The 20,547-nt window shown below is 33.0% G+C and overlaps 1 protein-coding gene across 1 annotated transcript; it reads right to left on the bottom strand.

Annotated features, from left to right (window-relative positions):
• Nucleotides 1-1,732: 1,732 nt before the first annotated feature.
• LOC108454496 (pyrroline-5-carboxylate reductase) lies at nt 1,733-9,700 on the bottom strand. The gene is made up of 8 exons (XM_017752980.2): nt 9,341-9,700; nt 8,931-9,152; nt 7,715-7,763; nt 6,508-6,599; nt 4,670-4,742; nt 3,613-3,733; nt 3,279-3,384; nt 1,733-2,417 (listed from the first exon to the last, which is right to left on the bottom strand). Exons 2-8 carry the CDS (start codon nt 9,129-9,131, stop codon nt 2,229-2,231), a joined length of 831 nt encoding a protein of 276 aa, XP_017608469.1. The 5' UTR covers nt 9,132-9,152; nt 9,341-9,700; the 3' UTR covers nt 1,733-2,228.
• Between the last annotated feature and the right edge of the window lie 10,847 nt (nt 9,701-20,547).

Here is a 20,547-nt window from a genome sequence, read left to right as displayed (position 1 = left end):
TTGCTTTTACTTTTACATGAGATCCTTTTATTATACACGTCTAGCAATATAAAAACAATTTGTAAATTAATGAAAGTTTGTCAAAAATACATATACAACATAACAATTTCATTAATTCTTTTGTTGTACTTCAACATCTGTCTTTGATAGAAATATTTGAGACAAGAGAAAGAGGTGTATTTTCCATTTTTTTAAAATTATTCTTTAAGTAACATATAGATTATGACATATCAACTAATTTTTGTTAATGTATGAAAATTATGTTTGGATATAAAATATAATTCTCAAACTATTTATTACTCCTAATCTTTTGTTCTTTTGTTTAGAGGATAATTAAATTATCTTTTGCTAACGATATTTTAGCATATCTATCTAAAAAATTATGATTAAATTATTTATATATATTATTATTGTTAAATTATATTTAATAATAATTTTATTAAAATATGATTAAATTTTTTATTAAATTATATTTAATAATAATCTTATTAAAATTTAATAACAATAATAATAATCATTTATTTAAAAATATTCGTAATGGTACTTTGGTCATTTTTTTTCTTATGCTATTACAACACTATTCCATTCAACCAAACACAAAAATACTATTACAGTTCTATTTCATTCCATTCAACCAAACAATTGAATTACTAATTATAACTTTATTTCATTCTGAGTCTATTCATTACAACTCTATTACATTACAGTGAACCACATGTGGTGTAAATGTTTTAACCCCTTCCCTTAAATTGTAACAAAAAACTATAAAAGTTATTAGAGGAAACTTTTAAGGTAAACTTCATTGGTGTCATCCAAATATTAAAGTATTTTTATTTTAATCACTCAAAAATAAATAAAATCATTAACATAATGTAGGTATGATATTTTTATTTGCATAATAACAAATTTTAATCCTTAAAAGTTTAGACTTTCTTAATTTGATATCGATTCTGAAAATTAAAAAATGAAAATTTATTAAAATCTTAAAAAACATAAAAATATTAAAAAACTATTAAAATTTCAAAAAAATATATATATATATAAAGAAAAATATAAAGAAATATAAAAAAATTAGTAATGCCAGACGAAAGTACTCCTGCAATGATGAAATCTCAAATATCCAAGGGTTTATCAAGCGAGTGCGGGACATACATTCAAAAACATCCTAATTCAATTACCAAAAGCATGTATTTTCACAAAGCAACAAATTATTTTGTGAGTATTTTGTTTTTATATATTATTTTTAAAAAATTATACACTTAATGAAATTTTAACTCATAATATTAGTTTTTATTATTTTAATTTTACCATTTTAACTAAAATCACATTCATTTAATCATTTTATTTTATGAATTTGTTAAATATATACTTGGAGCTACACCATTGATCACTCAACTATGTATAAATTTAATTTTTATTTTGATCACTCAAATTCAAAAATTATAATTAAGTGAATCAATTATTTAAGATTGGTTTCTTTTATCACCCAACCATTAATGGCTAACAGAAGGATGAAGTGGCCAATTTTTAAATTATTATAATAGTAAATAACCTTCAACATTTACAAATTATCTCAATATTTATGTCAATTTAGTCCTATTATTAAAAAAATATAAAATACATAAAAAGTTTTAAATATACAAGACAAATTATATGAAATTAAAACCTTCATTTTATTTTTTAATCAGAAACTAATGTTTTCCTTCGATTTTCTTTTCTTAATTTTGAATGATTTTTAAAGATTAAATCAACCATCTCAATAACTAGTTTGAGACGGCGATACTTTCATTGAAGCTCAGAATTACAAGCTGCTCCAGCTGATGGGATGCAAACGCTCTATCACACGAACCCCAACTACGTTCCCTACTCTTAACAGGCACCAACCATCTGCTGCTGCCACTAACATGTTCTTTAACCTCAAGAACATCATCTACCTCCTTCAGACCAGTCAATTCCGACCATCACCCGTTCAATGGTGTCACCATAACAAGATTGACTAAACAAAACGAAAACTTACGAATAATTGAATAACCAACCTCTTAGTTTAGTTTATTTTTTAAAAAAAAAAAAAAGCCAATACAAAACAAATTTGTATATAAATCTTAAACCCTGCAAATATATATAAAAGCAAAGCTAAACTCATTGGTCTCTCTCTCATTGTTAAATAAAATGATTGTCCAGCAATCATCTGTTCCAAGATTTCAAGCGAATCAAGTGGACTGACTCTTCTAATTCTTGGAAAGTTCTTGGCTACGCTTAGCAGCTGCCACAACTGCATTCATCAATGTTCCCCGGAAACCATTCTTCTCTAACTCGTGAATGCCGGCGATTGTAGTCCCACCAGGTGATGTAACATCGTCTTTCAGCTGACCAGGGTGCTTCCCAGATTGAACAGCCATAGCAGCTGCTCCCAAAACCTGCAAAAGAATGAGCCTAATTATCATCTTAACAAATAAATAGAGGCAAAGAGCTAGAAACTAAGAGATCCCTTGATGAAGATGCCATCAACTAGCAATTGCTAGTATTAAAATCACTGATTAAAACGCAATCCTCTACTCAAGAACCAAGTGCTCCGCAATCAAGGTAAAGCAATTTATTATGGGAGAATTCAAGGATAATGATAGAATCGAATAATCAAGTCAACTTTGCTTATGGGAGTACCTACTACTTTTTCCCCTTGTTTTTCTTTATCCTTTATGAACCCACAACTTCCAAGTGCTCCACAATCAAAGTAAAGCAATTTTTTACAACCACGTGATCAAGCACTTCCATCATTATACCCATTAAAAATGGATTTCTGGTAAGCTTACACAATGAATGTATTTTCCAAAGTTGTCAGAACCAGTCTTGACTGACTGGTTTAATTGATTGAACCAAAAGCAGTGGTCCGACTGGTGGTACATAACCAGAAATGAATAAACCACTGTAAACTGGTAAAAAAAAAACAAAACAGAAAACCAGGACAAGTAACCGATGGTTAAACGGTTATGATTTTTTATATTATTATTTTTTATGATTTTTTTATTTAATTATTTTTGAACTGGAAACTGATAGTCTGACCAGTCCCACCAATTTGGCTCTTACCACATTGATCAGCAAATTTTATGTATAAACCAAAGGGCAAATTCTCACCTTTAGCCTTACATGGAAATTCAAGGTAAAATTGTGCCAAGAGTTGTGGAGAGGTCAAGGATCTTTCTAAGAATATTAACGAACACTAAAATGCATGATTTATTTGTAGTAAACATAACATGATGCATAATGTATAACTGACTTACAGTCTGAGAAGCAAGTCCCAATGCTAGTTCTCGCGGAAGACCAGCAGCCACTCCCCCATCAGCCAAAGCTTCAATTGCTAAATATATATAAGCGGGACCACTGCCACTGAATATTTTCAGGAAACATATATCTTGTTAATCTAACTTTTGTTGGATAATCAAAGACAAAACATGATAATTCATTTTCAACCTTATTCAATGGATGAGGTAACTCTTAAGAGAAAGAATTCAACCCAAGCAATCAGCCTCACCACCCGCTGCAAAATGCAGGGACTATTGAGGCATACTATTAGGTAATCAGTCTGTTTATTCTGCTATTAAAACAACAGAATACCTAAGGCCAGTGACAGCATCAAACAGTTTCTCATCAGCTTTCCATGTCTTGCCAACTGCTCCAAATAATTTACCAACTAATTCCCCATCCTGTTCTGTTGCAGCTCCTCCCAAGCTCATAACTGTACATTATGGAAAAAGATCAGACATTTCTATTGCCATGCATTGCTATATAATAAAAGATTGCAAAACAAACTTGTGAGACTAGAAGAATCATATTTTACAAAAACATACGAAAAAAAGATGATGATTTCTCTTATGGCTCATTTTTTAATTTGTATTATTACATATTAATACTTGGTCAAATCCTATAGAAGAATAAGAAATGATAAACTTATGGATCTCTACTGCTACCATTTGTACCCAACATGACATAGAATCCATAGACTGAAGAAGAAGAGGAAGATCCCAGTTAGCAGACCACAATCCTCTAGAATCTAATGACACCCTTTAATTGCTGGTCTTCTACAACAAGCTAATATGAAAACGCCAAAAGTAACTATCTCCAGGAGTATGAGGCAAGACCACAGGTATTCTAGCCCCATATTGTAGACGAACCTAAAGCAAACAACTGCTATGAACTCTATAGTAGATAGTATATCTGACCTTTTATTTCACATATCGACTCCAACAATATTTTTGACCACACCGATCTACACAAATATACTTTGCTATTCCAAAAAAACTCAAAATAAAACAAATGATGATGGTACTCCCACAACAACTTAATGAAAAGCTCTCAACACCGGGAAATCCTTTCAACTAACACCATATTACTCTACAGAAATAATCGTGCTGAATTGCCATGTTATGTGCATAGCTTCTACAGTAACTTATAGACAGAAATTTTGGCTTGAATCTGACAATCTGAAGACAAGGGTGACAGATCAATAAGATCAAAATCTTTCAAGTAGATATAGTTTCCATAAATGGTCCATTATTTGAAAAAAAAAAATGGCAGCAACTCATAGTTTAGAACACAACAAAATGCTAAATTGGACATGATAACTTCAAAAATTGCTTTGCTCATAAGCATTTAATGCGAAAAAAGGTTATACCTGAAGCTCCCATAGCAACAGCAGATGGTGTGTTGGGCATCACCCGGATAAATCGGTCATGGCCAGCCCATTCCTGAACAAAATAAAATTATGATTTTATTGATGTCTGACATTACAATGGCACATGAAGACAGTGAGTAAGGACTATTTTGCATAGAAAGAAAAAAACAAAACTGGTTTAAAAGAATTCACTGTTGCTTCATCTGAAAACATGAATTTCAGACTGAAAATTTGGAATTTGTTTATATAGAAAATGTCAGAATGAATGTACACATCACAAATAAATTACAAGAGATTAAAACTACCAATGCATTTGAGAAAGCATGAGGGGTAGCTAAATTTCATTTGTCATCCAAGTATTTCTGATTCACTACTTCGTCAAAATCATAGATTTAAGTGTAATAATGAACATAATAAGATGTTTTAATGAGTTCTATAGCATAAACGTATGCATTTGAGCACAAACCTTTTATTCATATTTAAGTTAGCAAAACCCTAGGATTTAATTTGGTCACAGATATCAATAGAAAACTTTCTAGTTGAGTCCCCTAGAATGCACCAGAAAAATATTACGGTTTCTATCCCTTCCTTTTAGCATGTTCCTTCTCTTCATATTACTTTGCGCAAACACTCTACATACCTTTTAGCCACAACCAGCCCATTCATTTTAGAACTTATCCATAAATCTTAAACTAATGCCCTCAACTAAAACCAATAATTTAAATCCGTACTCCAGTACTGATAAACATGAAACCAAATGCATTTAACTGACCAAGATCTCTGGTAACAGGTAACTTTATACATTGTCAATGGTTTAAAACTTGCATTCTATGAGCAAGGATCCAACCAAACTGGTAAGTAGGAACTTCTAATCCAGCTTAATGAAATCACTTACAAAAATCATCTGCATTTACCAGTGCACAAAGAACCAAAAGCCATAACATCTTTATGTCCTTTTGTTTTCTGTATTCTTACTATTAAGTTCTATTAAGAACAGCAAGTGTTAGTAAATAATACTCAAGCAAAAACTAAGATGAATATATTAATAACTATGAACCACCAAAATTATCACATTAGGAATGAGAAAAAGCTAAATATTTGTCAGTGTTTGTTTCCACACTTCAAAATTAAATCTATTCATTTCTAAACCAACAAACAAAACTTAAGAACCTTCCTGTATCACATGGTCAAGAAAGGTTATCCACCATAAGCTCAGATTTTTAAGTTGATGCAACCCACTTCTTGAAGGAGCTTAATATCTTAGAGGGAAGTTAGCCTAATGCTTTTATAAATCTTAATGTTCTAGAAAGAACTCGCACACTAAAAGGTATTTTATTAACAGTGGAGCTAGAAGAGTCTATTATATTTTTCTCATGCATTCTATTATATGAATGAAACCTTGAAAATGCAAGTTCTACTTAAAATCAGATGTTTTCCCGTAAAGAATTAACCTAATCTCTTCACAGTTTTATTCAAAAAAAAAAAAAAGTCTCTTCACAGTTTAAATTAACATTAAGAGTAGAAAAGCTAAAAGAACTCAAAAGACAATAACACTCCAAATTGGCATTATGCTACTTAGAAGGTTCAATACTCTCACAGTGGCACTATAAGGGGAAGTTGTATCTCTCTTTTATCTTCTTTTTTTTCACCAAAGCTCATAAAACTGAAATGCTGATGTCAAGATTTCATTAAGTCGTGAAAAACTATTTCTGGAAAGAAAGGAGATTCTTTTAAATCATATTATGCTACTCTTCAGTGAATAGCATGATAATGCATAATTTATACTAGCACCATGTGGTTTAGGCTTTTGTAAAGGCAAAGAGCTCAAAAGGACATACTTCCAGATCCTTCAGTTTTACTCCTGCAGCAATTGAAACCAGGAGCTTTTTCTTTGAAAGTAACGGCCTCAGCTGCAAGATCACATTTTTAACTGCAAACCACCAAGGAAGAGGTTTAGACTAAAAACAGAAGCTTGGAAATCATCCTGAAGATGTTCTGCGCGCATACTTTTTGCTTTCTGTTTCTCTTGGTGATATCTCTCTTCATTTAAGTTCGACATCATGACCAAATTAATAAATGCAAACTTGCAAAACCATAGTGCTCAATGTGTGATGTCTTTACAAGAAATCATGTGGTCCATGTATAAACATATTTGAGATAAAAACAAAACAAACCGGATCATGTTTTACTGCAGTTGTTAAACTAAAATACTATATTGTATTTTCTATAATTAAGGTAAAATAACAGAGACTTTAGAGCCTCATTCACAGTTCATATTCTAAACATTTAAAAAAATTCATTGTAAATCTCCTAACATAATTTTCAAGCTTCTCTAAAGGAGAAAAGATGTATCACAGCTGGTATATGTTGGGTAGGTTAAAAGGTGGAAGAAAGAATAAATAGTGAAAAAGTAGAAAGGTTCCTTCTAGTAGGAAAGAAAAGTGAGAAGGAAAAGAAAAATAGAAAAGTTAATCATTTTCCACTCTTGCTCACAAAAAAGAATACTACAAACTAGAAAGAAAACTAGAGAGAAAATGGTAGAGGTCTGAGTTAAGCATTACATAGTTACAAGAATATCCATCTATTTAGATCATAAATTTCACATCTTAACTTGCAAAATATATAATGGTAAAATTGCATTACTTTTATATTCTTTCCTTTTGTTTTTCAACTCTACTAGAGGGAAGGAAATACCTTCTTTCCTACCAAACACATCTATGAAAATTAATATGCTTTCTATCTTTACATGTTTCTCCCCTAAAAGAATTTCATCTTTACACATTTCTAACCACTCTGCCAAGGGAAGTCGAAGTTTCTAGCATTTCATTATAATAATTGAGAAAAAAAAGTACCTGCTGCAAGAATGGTATCACGAACTCTAGAATTTCAAAAACAAAAAGGGAAGCGCACAGAGGCAATGAAAGAGGAAGCATGAGAAAAAGGTACCTACTGCAAGAATGGTATTGCCAGCTCTAGAACTTCAAAAACAAAAAGGGAAGCACGCAGAGGCAATGAAAGAGGAAGCACTCAGGCTAATAGCATTACCTACTTGGGGTTTCACAGAAAAAATTATCACATCACTAGCATCCACAACCTGCTTCCAAATATCCATAACTTAGATCAGAAACAAAATAAAAATAAGAACACCATATTATTAAAACTTAACAGCATAACAATCTTAAAGGATGATTATTTCTATTCTCTTTTTTACTTTAATTAAGTCTTCAGTGACATCTTTTCACTTCCTTCCAATTCCACGTACAAACAAAACTAACAGAACACATGTTGATTTTGCTATTTTTTTCCACTTTGTAAAGAACTAAAATATGTATATGCAAATGGTGAAAAGCAAAATAAAAGTAAGTCAAATAGTCAAAACCAACTTGGTTCTTTGTTTGTTTTTTTACCCCTTGTATATATATATCAATGTTTTCAAGGGCGCCAGGCGCACTCGAAGCGCTAGGACCTTTATATAGCCTGAGGCACAAAAAAAACCGCTCACCAGTCGAAGGCGCAAGCATATAAATATAAATATATATGTAAAATGTATATAAAAGTATATGTAACTAATACATATAATCAATAAGTATTAATTAAATAGTAAAAGAAAGATAATATAGTTCAATTTCTAAATTCAAAACATTGTTCAATAGTTTTAAGTGCAATAATTTTCTTAATGTATTGTAAAATAAAACACCATAAGAACGAAATTAAATATCATCACCAGAAACTAGCTCTAGATTTCGTTCATCTTCTCTTGAAAAGTTTTAACTTTTAGGAGTTAACTATGTTAATTAGATCAATAATTAATTAAAAAAGTCATTTATTATATTTTATTATGTTTTTCTTTTAAAAGTCAGAATAAAAAAAAATAAACAGGAGAATGGAAGGGCTCTTTAGTGAGGCGGGCTCTTTTGCGCCTGGGTTTGCAACAAAGGCGCTCAAAAGCCTAATTGATGTCACCTCGCCTTGAGGTGGCTGAGGCGGTAATGGCCATTTGCTGCGCCTTATCGGCTAGGTGCATCTAGGTGCTCTCCTTGACATCACTGATATATATAAAGCTATTTATGTATTCTTATAAAAAATCTTTAAAAGTATTAAACATAAATATCTATATATACATAATTGTCCAATAACCAAAGTAAAAAAGAACTAACTAAATTTCTTTGCACCTGGGAGTAAATATCGTATCTTTAATAATTCAACATAATAAAAACAATACTAAATGTAACAAGAACAAGGGGGAAAGAAAGCACCGTACGTCGGTGTTGTGACTATAAACAGAGATGCCGAGTGACTGGAAGGCAGTACCACGACTGGGATTTGAGTGGATTGCTGTAGAAATACGTTGGGGAGGCAAAACACCAGATTGTACCACTCCTCTGGCAATGCTCTCTGCCATTTTCCCTGCTCCGATGAACCCTAGCTTGAAGTTTTCACTCTGTATAGGCACTGCCTCCATGTCGTTGCTTGGATTTTATGTCTGGGGAAAAATTAAAATCAAATTAACATTACAGAAACACGAAATTAAAAAAGTTTTACACATTTCTGTCATCCAATGATGTTTTCCAAATATTTGAAAAAAAATCTAGAGGAAATAAAGCTAGTTAAGTAAGACCCGTACAAAAAAAAAAACAAAAGCAGTGAGTTGACTGGCTATTCAATCTTAACCTTAATCTGAAAGAAGAAAAACAGCTGAAGAAGAAGAAGAGAACACGTGCACTCCACGATCCCCAAATCAGTCTGAGATTTTGAGCATCGAAGGATATTGGAAACTGAATGAAGGATGGAAGTGGGCAATTAAATGAGAAGCGGAAAATCAAAACTATTGACGGCTTGAAAGTCATGGGCCAGGTCGAGCCTAATTCGAGACCATAGACAACTTATAAAGCCAAGAGCAATTGGGCTCGGAAGGAGTCTAATAATTTCACTTGCGCCACGGTAAACGAAGCCTTATCACTAGCACGAGATTCCTTCTCCTTGGACAATTCAGCCTTGAAATTCTTTAGCTTATTGTTCTTCTCCTCCACCTACTTATCTTTCTCTCCCAATTGACCCTTTAAAGCCTGCACTTTCTCATGTAACCTTTTTATTTGCCCCTCAAAAGTAGATGCTTTTTTGTTGGCTTCAAATGTAGTTGAAAGTTTAGCCTCATCTTTTGCCTTGTTCTGAGCTATTTAAAAAGTTGTTATTTCTCAGGCCACTTGGTCACATGCTAACTTCAAAGTCAACATGGGCGCCATAGAATCTGTATAAACAAACACCATTAAGAAGGAAAACAAAAAGCTTAACAAAATTAGCAAGATTATAAGAACTAACCAAGGCAGCTGCAACATTGGATGGGAGGACAACAATGAGCATCGAGGGAGAAACTCTTCCGACGAAAGAAGAACCTATCATGGCTGCAATAGGTTGAATTGAAGAAGCAATCGTAATGGAAGGATTAGAGTTGTTAGCAGCAACAACAGTAAAAGGGGTCTAGACGTGGTCAAAAGTACCACTAGGAGGATTGACCTCAGTGGTCAAATCTTTGGCACTAGAAGTGGCACTCTCTCGATGTTGCTCCCCACCTGTTGAGAGTTCGGAAGGGGTTGCCTTCCTCTTTTTGTTTACCCGTTTCCTCAAGGTAGGAAGAGAGATAGACACCTCTTTCAATAGGTCTTTTACTATGGCGTTTGCTTTCTCCATGATATCTTCACCTTCCATGGTTGATCCTACACAGACAGGTCAGAAACACATTAGTAACATAAAAAAAAAAAAAAACCATAAAACAATACCGTATCTTACAACATTTCCTTTTCCCCGAGCCAAGGGGAAAAATAATGAAATCTGTATCCTTTATGAACTGTTCGGTCCAATCTCGGATCATTCCGTAAGGACCTCCAATCGGAGGTATGAGAGGCAAGGGATTAACCACTGTACTCCTTAATACTAGCCACTTTCGATCAGAACAAGCTCCTATATTCACTAAATGGTTCCAAGGTTACAGAGTCCTCCCCGTTAACATTAGGCTATAGGAGAGACACAATCAAAGGGGCATGACTCAGCACGAGGTTTCCAGCGCCCTGTGAAGTAAAACCTTTTTGCAAGATCTACCTCTGAATACCCGTAACCCCTTTTATCCAAAAGATAGAATTTAATATCTTCATGTCTCAGGGAATAAGAAGCAGACTCTCTCGGTTAATAATTTTAAATTGTTCTCGTGCATTGAGGTCTCTAATTAGTGAACGCCTAAATTGCAAACTTCCTTGGGAGGTAGAAGCCACTTGGTGGGGAAATTGAAGTCACTCTAGTACATGCACGAATACGGTGAAATTTATTAAATTTCATTCATCAGAGTTGTCAATTTTCAAGTTTGGAAAATCAATCGGTATGCAATTACTTTTTGGATGGGATCTAGACATTTCTGGGCTGAGATATCTTCGTAGCATTCGAAGATCTATCTCTTAACTTCGAAACGCATTTTAATCACTTAATTTTAAGTTTGGAAACTCAAGTTATGATCATTTTAGTGAAGACTATATGAGCAAAATTTCTAGACAGGGTTGTTACGAAAATTATGAGTTTCGGGCTTTTAATTCAGGTTTAAATCATATTGAGTTTGATTTTTAAGATTAATTTTAACAAAGACCTTTTTGCTCATGAATTCGTGCAATAAATTCTTTTTTCCCTTCTTTCGTTGCTCTCTCTTCTTCTGTAGCACACCTTCCGTGGAGGCTTGACTCGAACAAAAGGAGGTGCAACTTTTAGGTTGAGTAACAACAGTTCCCGTTGTTAGAGTCGGAACCTTTATCACAGGTTTAAGAAGAGACACCTTAGGCCAAGCTTTAAAAGAAGAACGAGACTGGCTACTCGAGGAAATTGAACACCAAGAGGTATGGTCAAAATTCGAAAAATCATGGCTAGCTACCCTCTCGGACCTCGCAAAAGTTCCCCTCCCAATTAACCTCTCTCATGGTCGTTTCCTTCCAGAATACCCATTGCTTTCCCTAGACCTCTTCAAGACTTTGCCACTTCAGCCCTAACGAAAGACGAAAAAGCATATGAGGCTAATAGACAACTCCCGTTGTTTCAAAAACCATCATCTATATCCTTGGGAGTGTCCCTACAAATGTCTTCCTCTCCAATACAATACTTGAAAACATTACTCAAGGTAATCTCAAGAGAAACCACTAACATTCCCTTTCAATCATCATTTTATGCTCGTGAAAACCTTCAGGTACATCCGATAGACATGAGTAGGAGTAACATTTCTCAATAAAAGGACGCGTCCACTCGACAGGAAAATCGAACCTCTTACAAAACTTCAACTTTACGAGAATGTACTTGCTATGATCAACATTCATTCCTACCTCTCAACTATAAAACAAATTCTCTATCCAAGGAATAGTTTTCCAAGGATGGAATTCAAACAACCTAGGAGATCTTATGGAATTCAAACAACCTAGGAGATCTTTCCTTTTCCACTTCCCGAGGAAATACATATAACAAAACATCCTATCAGAAGGGTATATGCCTCTTATATGACACATCATAAATTACCTAACCAATAACTACTGGAAAGGCCTGTCAACTATTTCGATACTACATTGAAATCATAAAGAACATTCTCGGATGAAGTTTAAAAGGGGGAGAGTAAAACTCGCCTCAAGAAAAATAATGGAAGAAATAACCCAAGCCTCCTGTTAGTGGAGTCAGGGCCAAACAATTCGCTAAGATGATGCAACCCTTCAGGAATGCTGAATTCATACTTGTGGTGTTCCACAAGTAACCCACTACACATCAACAAGTTTTTAATCTCTTGATGGGTTGTGGAATATGGATAACTAAGGCTAACAATGGATTCATCATTTTTCCTTTTAGACTTTTTCACAATAATTTTTCGCTCCTTCACCACTTCTCTTGGCAGAGCATTTCCAAAATGACCACCACCTCAGCCTTGAGTTCGACCAAATCTTCCATTCTCTCTAACCATTTCTTTAACAAAGATGACAAAATGACTCTAATAACAACAAGAGCTAAAAGATTAATCAAATTATAAATACTTATCAAAACCAGAAATCGTTGCAGAAATCAACCAAAATCAGAAAACCAACAAAAAATAGTTATGGAAATTTCAAAATGAAATAAGACAAAAGTAACTTCGAAAAAGAAAACCTATAGAATATATAGATCTATCTCATGAAACACAATGTTTTGAAAAAAAAAAATATATCCAATGATGATTCACCATTTATTTGGAAAGGTTGTTATTTATCATTATCACGACTCCTCAGAAACAAAGTCTTAAAGTATATTTATAACAAAATCTCAAAAGTTCTATCACAAGTTTCATTGTCAAACCCAATCACCATCCATTGAAAAACCTTTAAGGAAGGGAACAATAAGGCTTAGTTTGGATGGGCGATTGGTGCGGTGCGGTGCGGTGCGTTTAGCTTATTTTTTGTCTCACGCTACAGTATCGCTATAGTATCTAATTTCACTGTCATCGCTGTTTTTACACTAACCGCAGGTAAACGCACCGCCCATCCAAACTCACCCTAAGACAATATGTCACCAGAAGGGCCACTTTATAACCCTTCCTCTCAACTTGAACGAGGGAAAGAGGAATATTGTTATACCCCATCCATATAAATACATGTGGCAAGTCGAAAGGACATCTGAACAACAAGATAGCCAACAATGAATCGGGACGTCACCCACAAATTCTGCCTTTTGGCACAAACATCTAGACAAGTGTAAGCCATCTAGTGGCCAAACCTTTAAGCTTCCGTTGGTTACCAAACACCACATGAGTTCAATTGCACTATACCGTTAAGCTAGAATGAATAACAAGATCTGTCCCATCACAGACATCCTCGCCCCATCGACAACATCCACGCCATTCATTCCATAATGATCACTACCATCTTACATGGAACCTTTTGTAACGCCTCTGTACCCGAGACCGTCGCCGGAGTCGAGTACGAGGTGTTACTAAACTTAATTCATTAATTAAACAGCTTAAACCATTTATTTTAGAATTTCCAAACAAGCTATCTACTAATTTTTTTCTAGAATTTTTGGTCGAGCCAATTAGTACAGTTTATTAGTTAAAGGGGATATTTGAAATTCATAACTTATTCATCATTTAATTCCATTTCTTACTATTTTTAGTGATTTTTCAAATTCACATCATTGCTGCAGCAATATTCTGTTTTGTAGCCAATTTTACCTTTCCAAGGATTTTCATGGGTTAGTTAAGACATAAAGCATACATGTTATCATATATAAACTTGATTAGCCATTCCAATAGCTAATCATTTACAAACCCTTTTCTTACCAAACCATAACCGTATCATATGATCATTTACACAAAGTGAGTATACTGCTATACATGCCATATTCAAAATATACAAGCCATTTTACCAATTTAGGTCTTTGGATAGTGTGAACGAGCCTTCGACCTATCCCGATTCTCAAGCCGGCTTGTCAAAACTACAATGAAGGAAAAGGAGGGAGTAAGCATAAATGCTGTAACGCCCCTTTACCGGAGACCGTCATCGGAGTCGAGCACGAGGCATTACTAAACTTATTTGAGCACTTAAACAAATTCGGACAAGCTGTCCAACTGCATCATAGTTGCTTAAAAATTCATATCTCGAGTTCCGAAACTCGAAATCAAATTCTGTAAATTTTATCGTAAACTAGACTCATATATATATCTACTAATTTTTTTTCTAGAATTTTTGGTTGGGCCAATTAGTACAGTTTATTAGTTAAAGTCTCCCCTGTTTTAGGGTTCGACTGCTCTGACCTCTGTGTATTACGAATCAGATATCTCCCTGTACAGAGTTTCAATGACTATGTCGTTTGTTTCTAATAAAACTAGACTTAATAAGGAATCTGTAAATATAAAGCATGACTTCTAATTATCTTTGTACAATTTATGGTGAATTTTCAAAGTCAGAACAGGGGATCCAGAAATCGCTCTGGCCCTGTTTCACAAAAAATTTAACTTCTCATAAAATATAACTCATATACCTGTTTTGTTCCATCCATATGAAAATAGACTCATAATTCTTCAATTACATATTTTATTCATCAACTAATTATATCTCTACTATTTTTAATGATTTTTCAAACTCACGTCACTGTTGCTGTCTGAATCTATTTTATGGTAAAATTTGCCTATTTCATGGTTTCCATGGATTAGCTAGCAATTTAGTATACATAACACCAAATATGATCATGATTAGCCATTCCAATGGCTAATCATTACCAAGCATTTCCATACCACTCAATATCCATATCATAAGACCATATATACAAAATGATTATAATGCTATACATGCCATACTCAAAACATACAAGCCATTATGCCAAGATGGTATACGGATAGTTTGAGTGGGCCTCCGACCGTTCCCGATTTCTGAGCTGCCTTGTCAAAACTGCAAGGAATGAAAAGGAGGGAGTAAGCATAAATGCTTGTTAAGTCCATATGAAATTAATAAGCAACTACCAACATGCTTTTAAGATAAAACACCACAATTGTACAATTATACATACTCAGCTTAAACTGTTTTATCAAGATACATTTACTAAATAATTTATTTCTGGAGCTACGAAACTCTAAATTAAGTTCCGTTAATTTTCCTTGAAACTAGATTCATATACCTTTCTTCCATAAAATTTCCATAATTTTTGGTTTATCCATTTAGTACAGTTTATTCATTAAAGTTTCCCTGTTTTTCATCCATGATTCGACCTCTCTTCACTAAAATTATTTAATTCGGGACTTGGATGATGTTCCGTCTATCCATATTGAAAATAGACTCGATAAGGATTTTAAATATATAAATTAAAACTCATAATTATTTTTTACAATTTCTAATGATTTTCTAAAATCGAGCAGGGGATCTCAAAGTCATTCAGACTCTGTCTCACAACAATTTAAATATCTCATAACATAAAGTCCAATTGCATGTACCGTTTCCTCTATATGAAACTAGACTCATCAGGCTTTAATCTCATATTTTATTCAGCCCTTAACTCAATTTCCACAATTTATGGTGAATTTCAAAATATACACTACTGCAGTAACCCAAAACTGCCAAGGCCATATTTATTCATTCACCACTATTATTCACTAAATCCATACAATATCATTTCATCCATCATGGTAAGAACACATAATTATGCTTCATATGTAACACTCCTTACCCGAGACTGTTTCCAGAATCGAGCACGAGGCATTACTAAACTTATTCTATCCCTTAAATAGGTTTAAATTGTTTATTTAAGCATTTCGGAATGTGCTGCCATTCTGCGTCGTAGTCGCCTAAAAATTCATATCTTGAGTTCCGAAACTCGAAATTAAGATCCGTAAATTTTTCCTGAAACTAGACTCATATATCTATCTACTAATTTTTTTCATAGATTTTTGACTTGGCCAATTAGTACAGTTTATTAGTTAAAGTTTCCCCTGTTTCAAAACTCGACTGCACTAACCTCTTGTTACTACGAACCATGTTTCTTCCTGTACAAAATTCATATCACTAAGCCGTTTGTTTCTCTTAAAACTAGACTCAACAAGGATTATAACCATATAAAGTATACCTTCTAATTAGTTTTGTAAAATTTATGGTGAATTTCCAAAGTTGAAACAGGGGTTCCAGAAATTGCTCTGACCCTGTTTCACTAAAACTCAGATATATCATGAAATATAATACCTTTACCTATTTTTCTTATTCCATAAGAAAATAGACATAATAAGCTTTAATTTCATATATTATTCATCTTCAAACTATGTTTATAAAATTTTTAGTGATTTTTCAAAGTTACGTCATTGCTGTTACTTGAATCTGTTTTTAGGTTACTTTCACATTTTTCATAATTTTCATGTGATAATCACCATTCAATCATACATATTAATAAACATGCATATCATCGGCCATTTTTATTAGCTAATCACTAGCAAGTATTTACACATCATTCATTGTTCATATTATACCAAAAGTGGCTAAGTTTCTATACATGCCATACACAAAACAAAACGTCTAATTATACCGAGTTATTTCTTTGATAGTGTGATCGGCCTCCGACGTTTCCTTCGATCCCGAGTGGCTAGATAAGTACTATAAGAAGAAGAAAATAAAGAGATTAAGCACTAGGCTTAGTAAGCTTACAAGCAAATAAATCACAACATTCAACATAATGGATAATTATGCATAATATCATCTAACATCATAAATTTCTTTTCTTCTCAATTTCTATCTTCTTCTTTATTCCCTTACCTTCTTTCTTACGACCTTTCCTTTTCATAAGTATAATCTACTTTTCCTTTGCTGTTAATTCACTGTAATTTAACTCGTATCCTGACCCGTTGAACCACTCGGAATACTAAGGATACTAGGGTCGTTCCTGTCTATCAATATCCTGCCAATGCCATGTCTTTGACATGGACTTACATGAATTATTCCTGTCTCCAATGCCATATATAATATGGACTTACATGGCTCAATCCTGTCTCCAAAGCCATATTTCTAATATGGACTTACATGGCTCATTTCGTTCGTCTGTCAACCCTAATATCCTAACATTCCTAGGGTTCAACCGGCTTTCTAACACTTTTCCTCTGTCACTTCACCTTAAATTCGACTTTAAATATTTTCATAATATAAATATATAAATGCTGAAATTGACAATAATAATGTAAAATAAAAGAATATTGCATTTATTTCTGTAAACTTACCTCGATACAAAATGTGACTAAACTTTACAATTTAGTCCTTTACTTTTTCTTTTCCCCGATCTACTCTCGAATTTCGCTCTTCTTGATCTATAATAGAAAATTTAGCTTATTTAATATCAACATTTATCAAAACAACCCTTTACTCAAACTTTGGAAAAATTACATTTTGCCCTAAACTTTCACATATTTGTACTTTTGCCCCAAGGCTCGTAAATTAAACTTCATCCTATTTTCTTATGTTTTATGACATGCTGATCATTTTTCCCTTCTATGGCAACATCAAATTCACACACTAACATGTACTTATGACTATTAGGTATTTTTACCGATTAAGCCTTTTTACTGTTTTCACTTAAAACCAAGTAGCACAAGTTGTCTAACATAATTTAAAACCTCATAGTCCATCATAAAACATCAAAATACACAAATTTCACCTATGGGTATTTTTCCAAATTTGATTCCTAACTTAAATTATTGCTAGCATAAGCTTTATCGAGCTAGGGACTTCAAAACGTAAAGATCATTAAAAGCGGGCTTGGAATCACTTACTATGAAGCTTGAAAGTTGAATAAACCCCAGCTATGGAGAGAGGTAAGGTTCTGCTGGTAACTTGAAGAAGATGATACAATTTTATCATCTTTTTCACCTTTTTATTAATGTTAATAACCAAATGACCAAAATGCCCCTCCTTACTAAACTTTCAAAAATTCCTTCCATGTCCTAATTTTGTCCATGAACTTAAAATTGGTCAAATTACCATTTAAGATCTCCTAATTAATATTCCAAAATAATTTCATACTAAAAACTTCTAGAATGCAAGTTTTGCAAATTATTCGATTTAGTCCCTAACCTCAATTTAAGCACTTTATGCATAGAATTTTATCACGAAATTTTCACACAATCATGTAATCATACCATGAACCTCAAAATAATAATATATATATATATATATATATATTTTTTTTACCCTAAATTTGTGGTTTCGCAACCACTGTTCCGTTTAGGCCCTATTTCGGAATGTTACATCATAAGCATAGATCCATAATCTCAATGTCATCAAGTATCAAGAACTTATTCCAAATCGTGTCATTTTCATAGTATTCACCAATTCTTAATCTTTTCGGGCCATTTTACATTTTCGTTCATAATCAAATTAGGGAACGATTACGGAATTGAGTACCTCATTATCACAATGCCATAGTAAAACTATGGTCTTGCACATAGTCACATATCACATACCGAGGCCATAGCCCAGCCATGGTCTTACACGGATCACATATCACACTGATGCCATATCCCATATATGGTATTATACATTAGCACATATCACACCGATGCCATACCCCGAATATGGTCTTATACGGAAGCACATATCACATTTCTCCGAAGCCATAGCCCAGCTATGGTCTTATACGGAAATCACATTTCACATGCTGCCATGGTCCAACCATGGTCTTTTCAAATCAATTCGTCTTAGCCACTGAATGAAAGTACTCAAGTCCGTTGTTCCATTTAATTTATACTTTTATTCAAATATCATTTTACAATTATCACAATTTAATGACATTTTATGTGCAATAATATACTATATCATTCATGAAATTTTCATTTCAAAACATTAAATTACACATTGCATTATTAAAAATCATATGAACTTACCTCGATATAAAATATTAGCAATCGAGCCTATTCCTCGTAAACTTTATTTTTTTTCCTCGATCACGACTTGAATCTCGTTTCTCTTGATCTATAATATAAATTATTTCTACTCATTAGCATTTATTTGATTTCTATTTCACTTCACAATTTATGCTGTTCAAATTTCGAAATTACACTTTTACCCTAAAATTTACAGTTTTTACAATTTAGTCCCTGCTCAATTCACCCATCAATTGAACTATTTTTTTTCTCAATTAACACTTTATTTTATCATTATAAATTATTTCACAACCCTTGATATTCTCAATTTCAACACCAATATCTAATTCACAACTTTTTTCACAATTAGGTCCTAAATACCATTTTCTATCAAAATGACCTAATAAAACAACCTTAATATGAAATTAGAACTTCAATTTCATAATAATTCATCATATACTGCCCTTACTCAGCCAGGGTAACTTCCAATTTCACCCACCAAATCAAAAACTAATGAATTGGATGATTGGACCTAATTGTAAAAGTCACAAAAACATAAAAATTACTAAGAAATAGTAAAAATTGAACTTACATGGTGCAAAAATATGAAAAACCAGCATAGGAGACCTGCTACGGTGTTTTTGGCTGAGAAAGATGAAGAAATGTCTAGATTTTCAATTACATCATTTTTTTAACTATTAACTTTTATGCTAATTCCAATTTTGTCCCTTGTTCACATTGTTTTCTTGCTTATTTCATACCCAAACCGTCCAGCCATTAACCTTTGGGTCTAATTGCTCTTTAAATCCATCTTTTTAAATACTTAAGCTATTTAATCACATCTCACAATTTTGCACTTAGTTCAATTTAGTCCTTTTCACCTAATTAACTCATCAAATCTTAAAATTTCTTGTGAAACTTTAATACTAACTTATTTACACTCCATAAATATTTCTAAAAATATTTATGGCTCGGTTTATGAATTTGAGGTCTCGATACCTCGTTTTATTCCGCTTTTATCTACAACTTCCTATACTACATAATTTCATTTAATATCCAAATGACCAAAATGCCCTTACTACTAAACTTTCCAAAATTCCATCCATGTCCAAATTTTTTTCCATAGACTTAGAAATTGGTCAAATTGCTATTTAAGACCTCCTCATTAATATTCTAAAGCAATTTCATACTAAAAACTTCTAGAATGCAAGTTTTGCAAATTATTTGATTTAGTCCCTAATCTCAACTTAAGCACTTTATGCATAGAATTTCATCACGAAATTTTCACACAATCATTCAATCATATCATAAACCTTAAAATAATTATAAAATAATTATTTCTATCTCGGATTTGTAGTCACGAAATCACTATTCCGATTAGGCCCTAATTCGGGATATTACAATTCTCCCCCCTTTAGGGATTTTCGTCCCCGAAAATCTTACCAGAAAAGTGGTATTCACTTAGATTCCTCAATTTCATATTCGGTGCTGAAGAACTTTCACTCAG

Source organism: Gossypium arboreum, chromosome 7 (assembly GCF_025698485.1).
Source record: "Gossypium arboreum isolate Shixiya-1 chromosome 7, ASM2569848v2, whole genome shotgun sequence".
Taxonomy (NCBI): domain Eukaryota; kingdom Viridiplantae; phylum Streptophyta; class Magnoliopsida; order Malvales; family Malvaceae; genus Gossypium; species Gossypium arboreum.
This window is presented reverse-complemented; position numbering and strand designations above follow the sequence as displayed.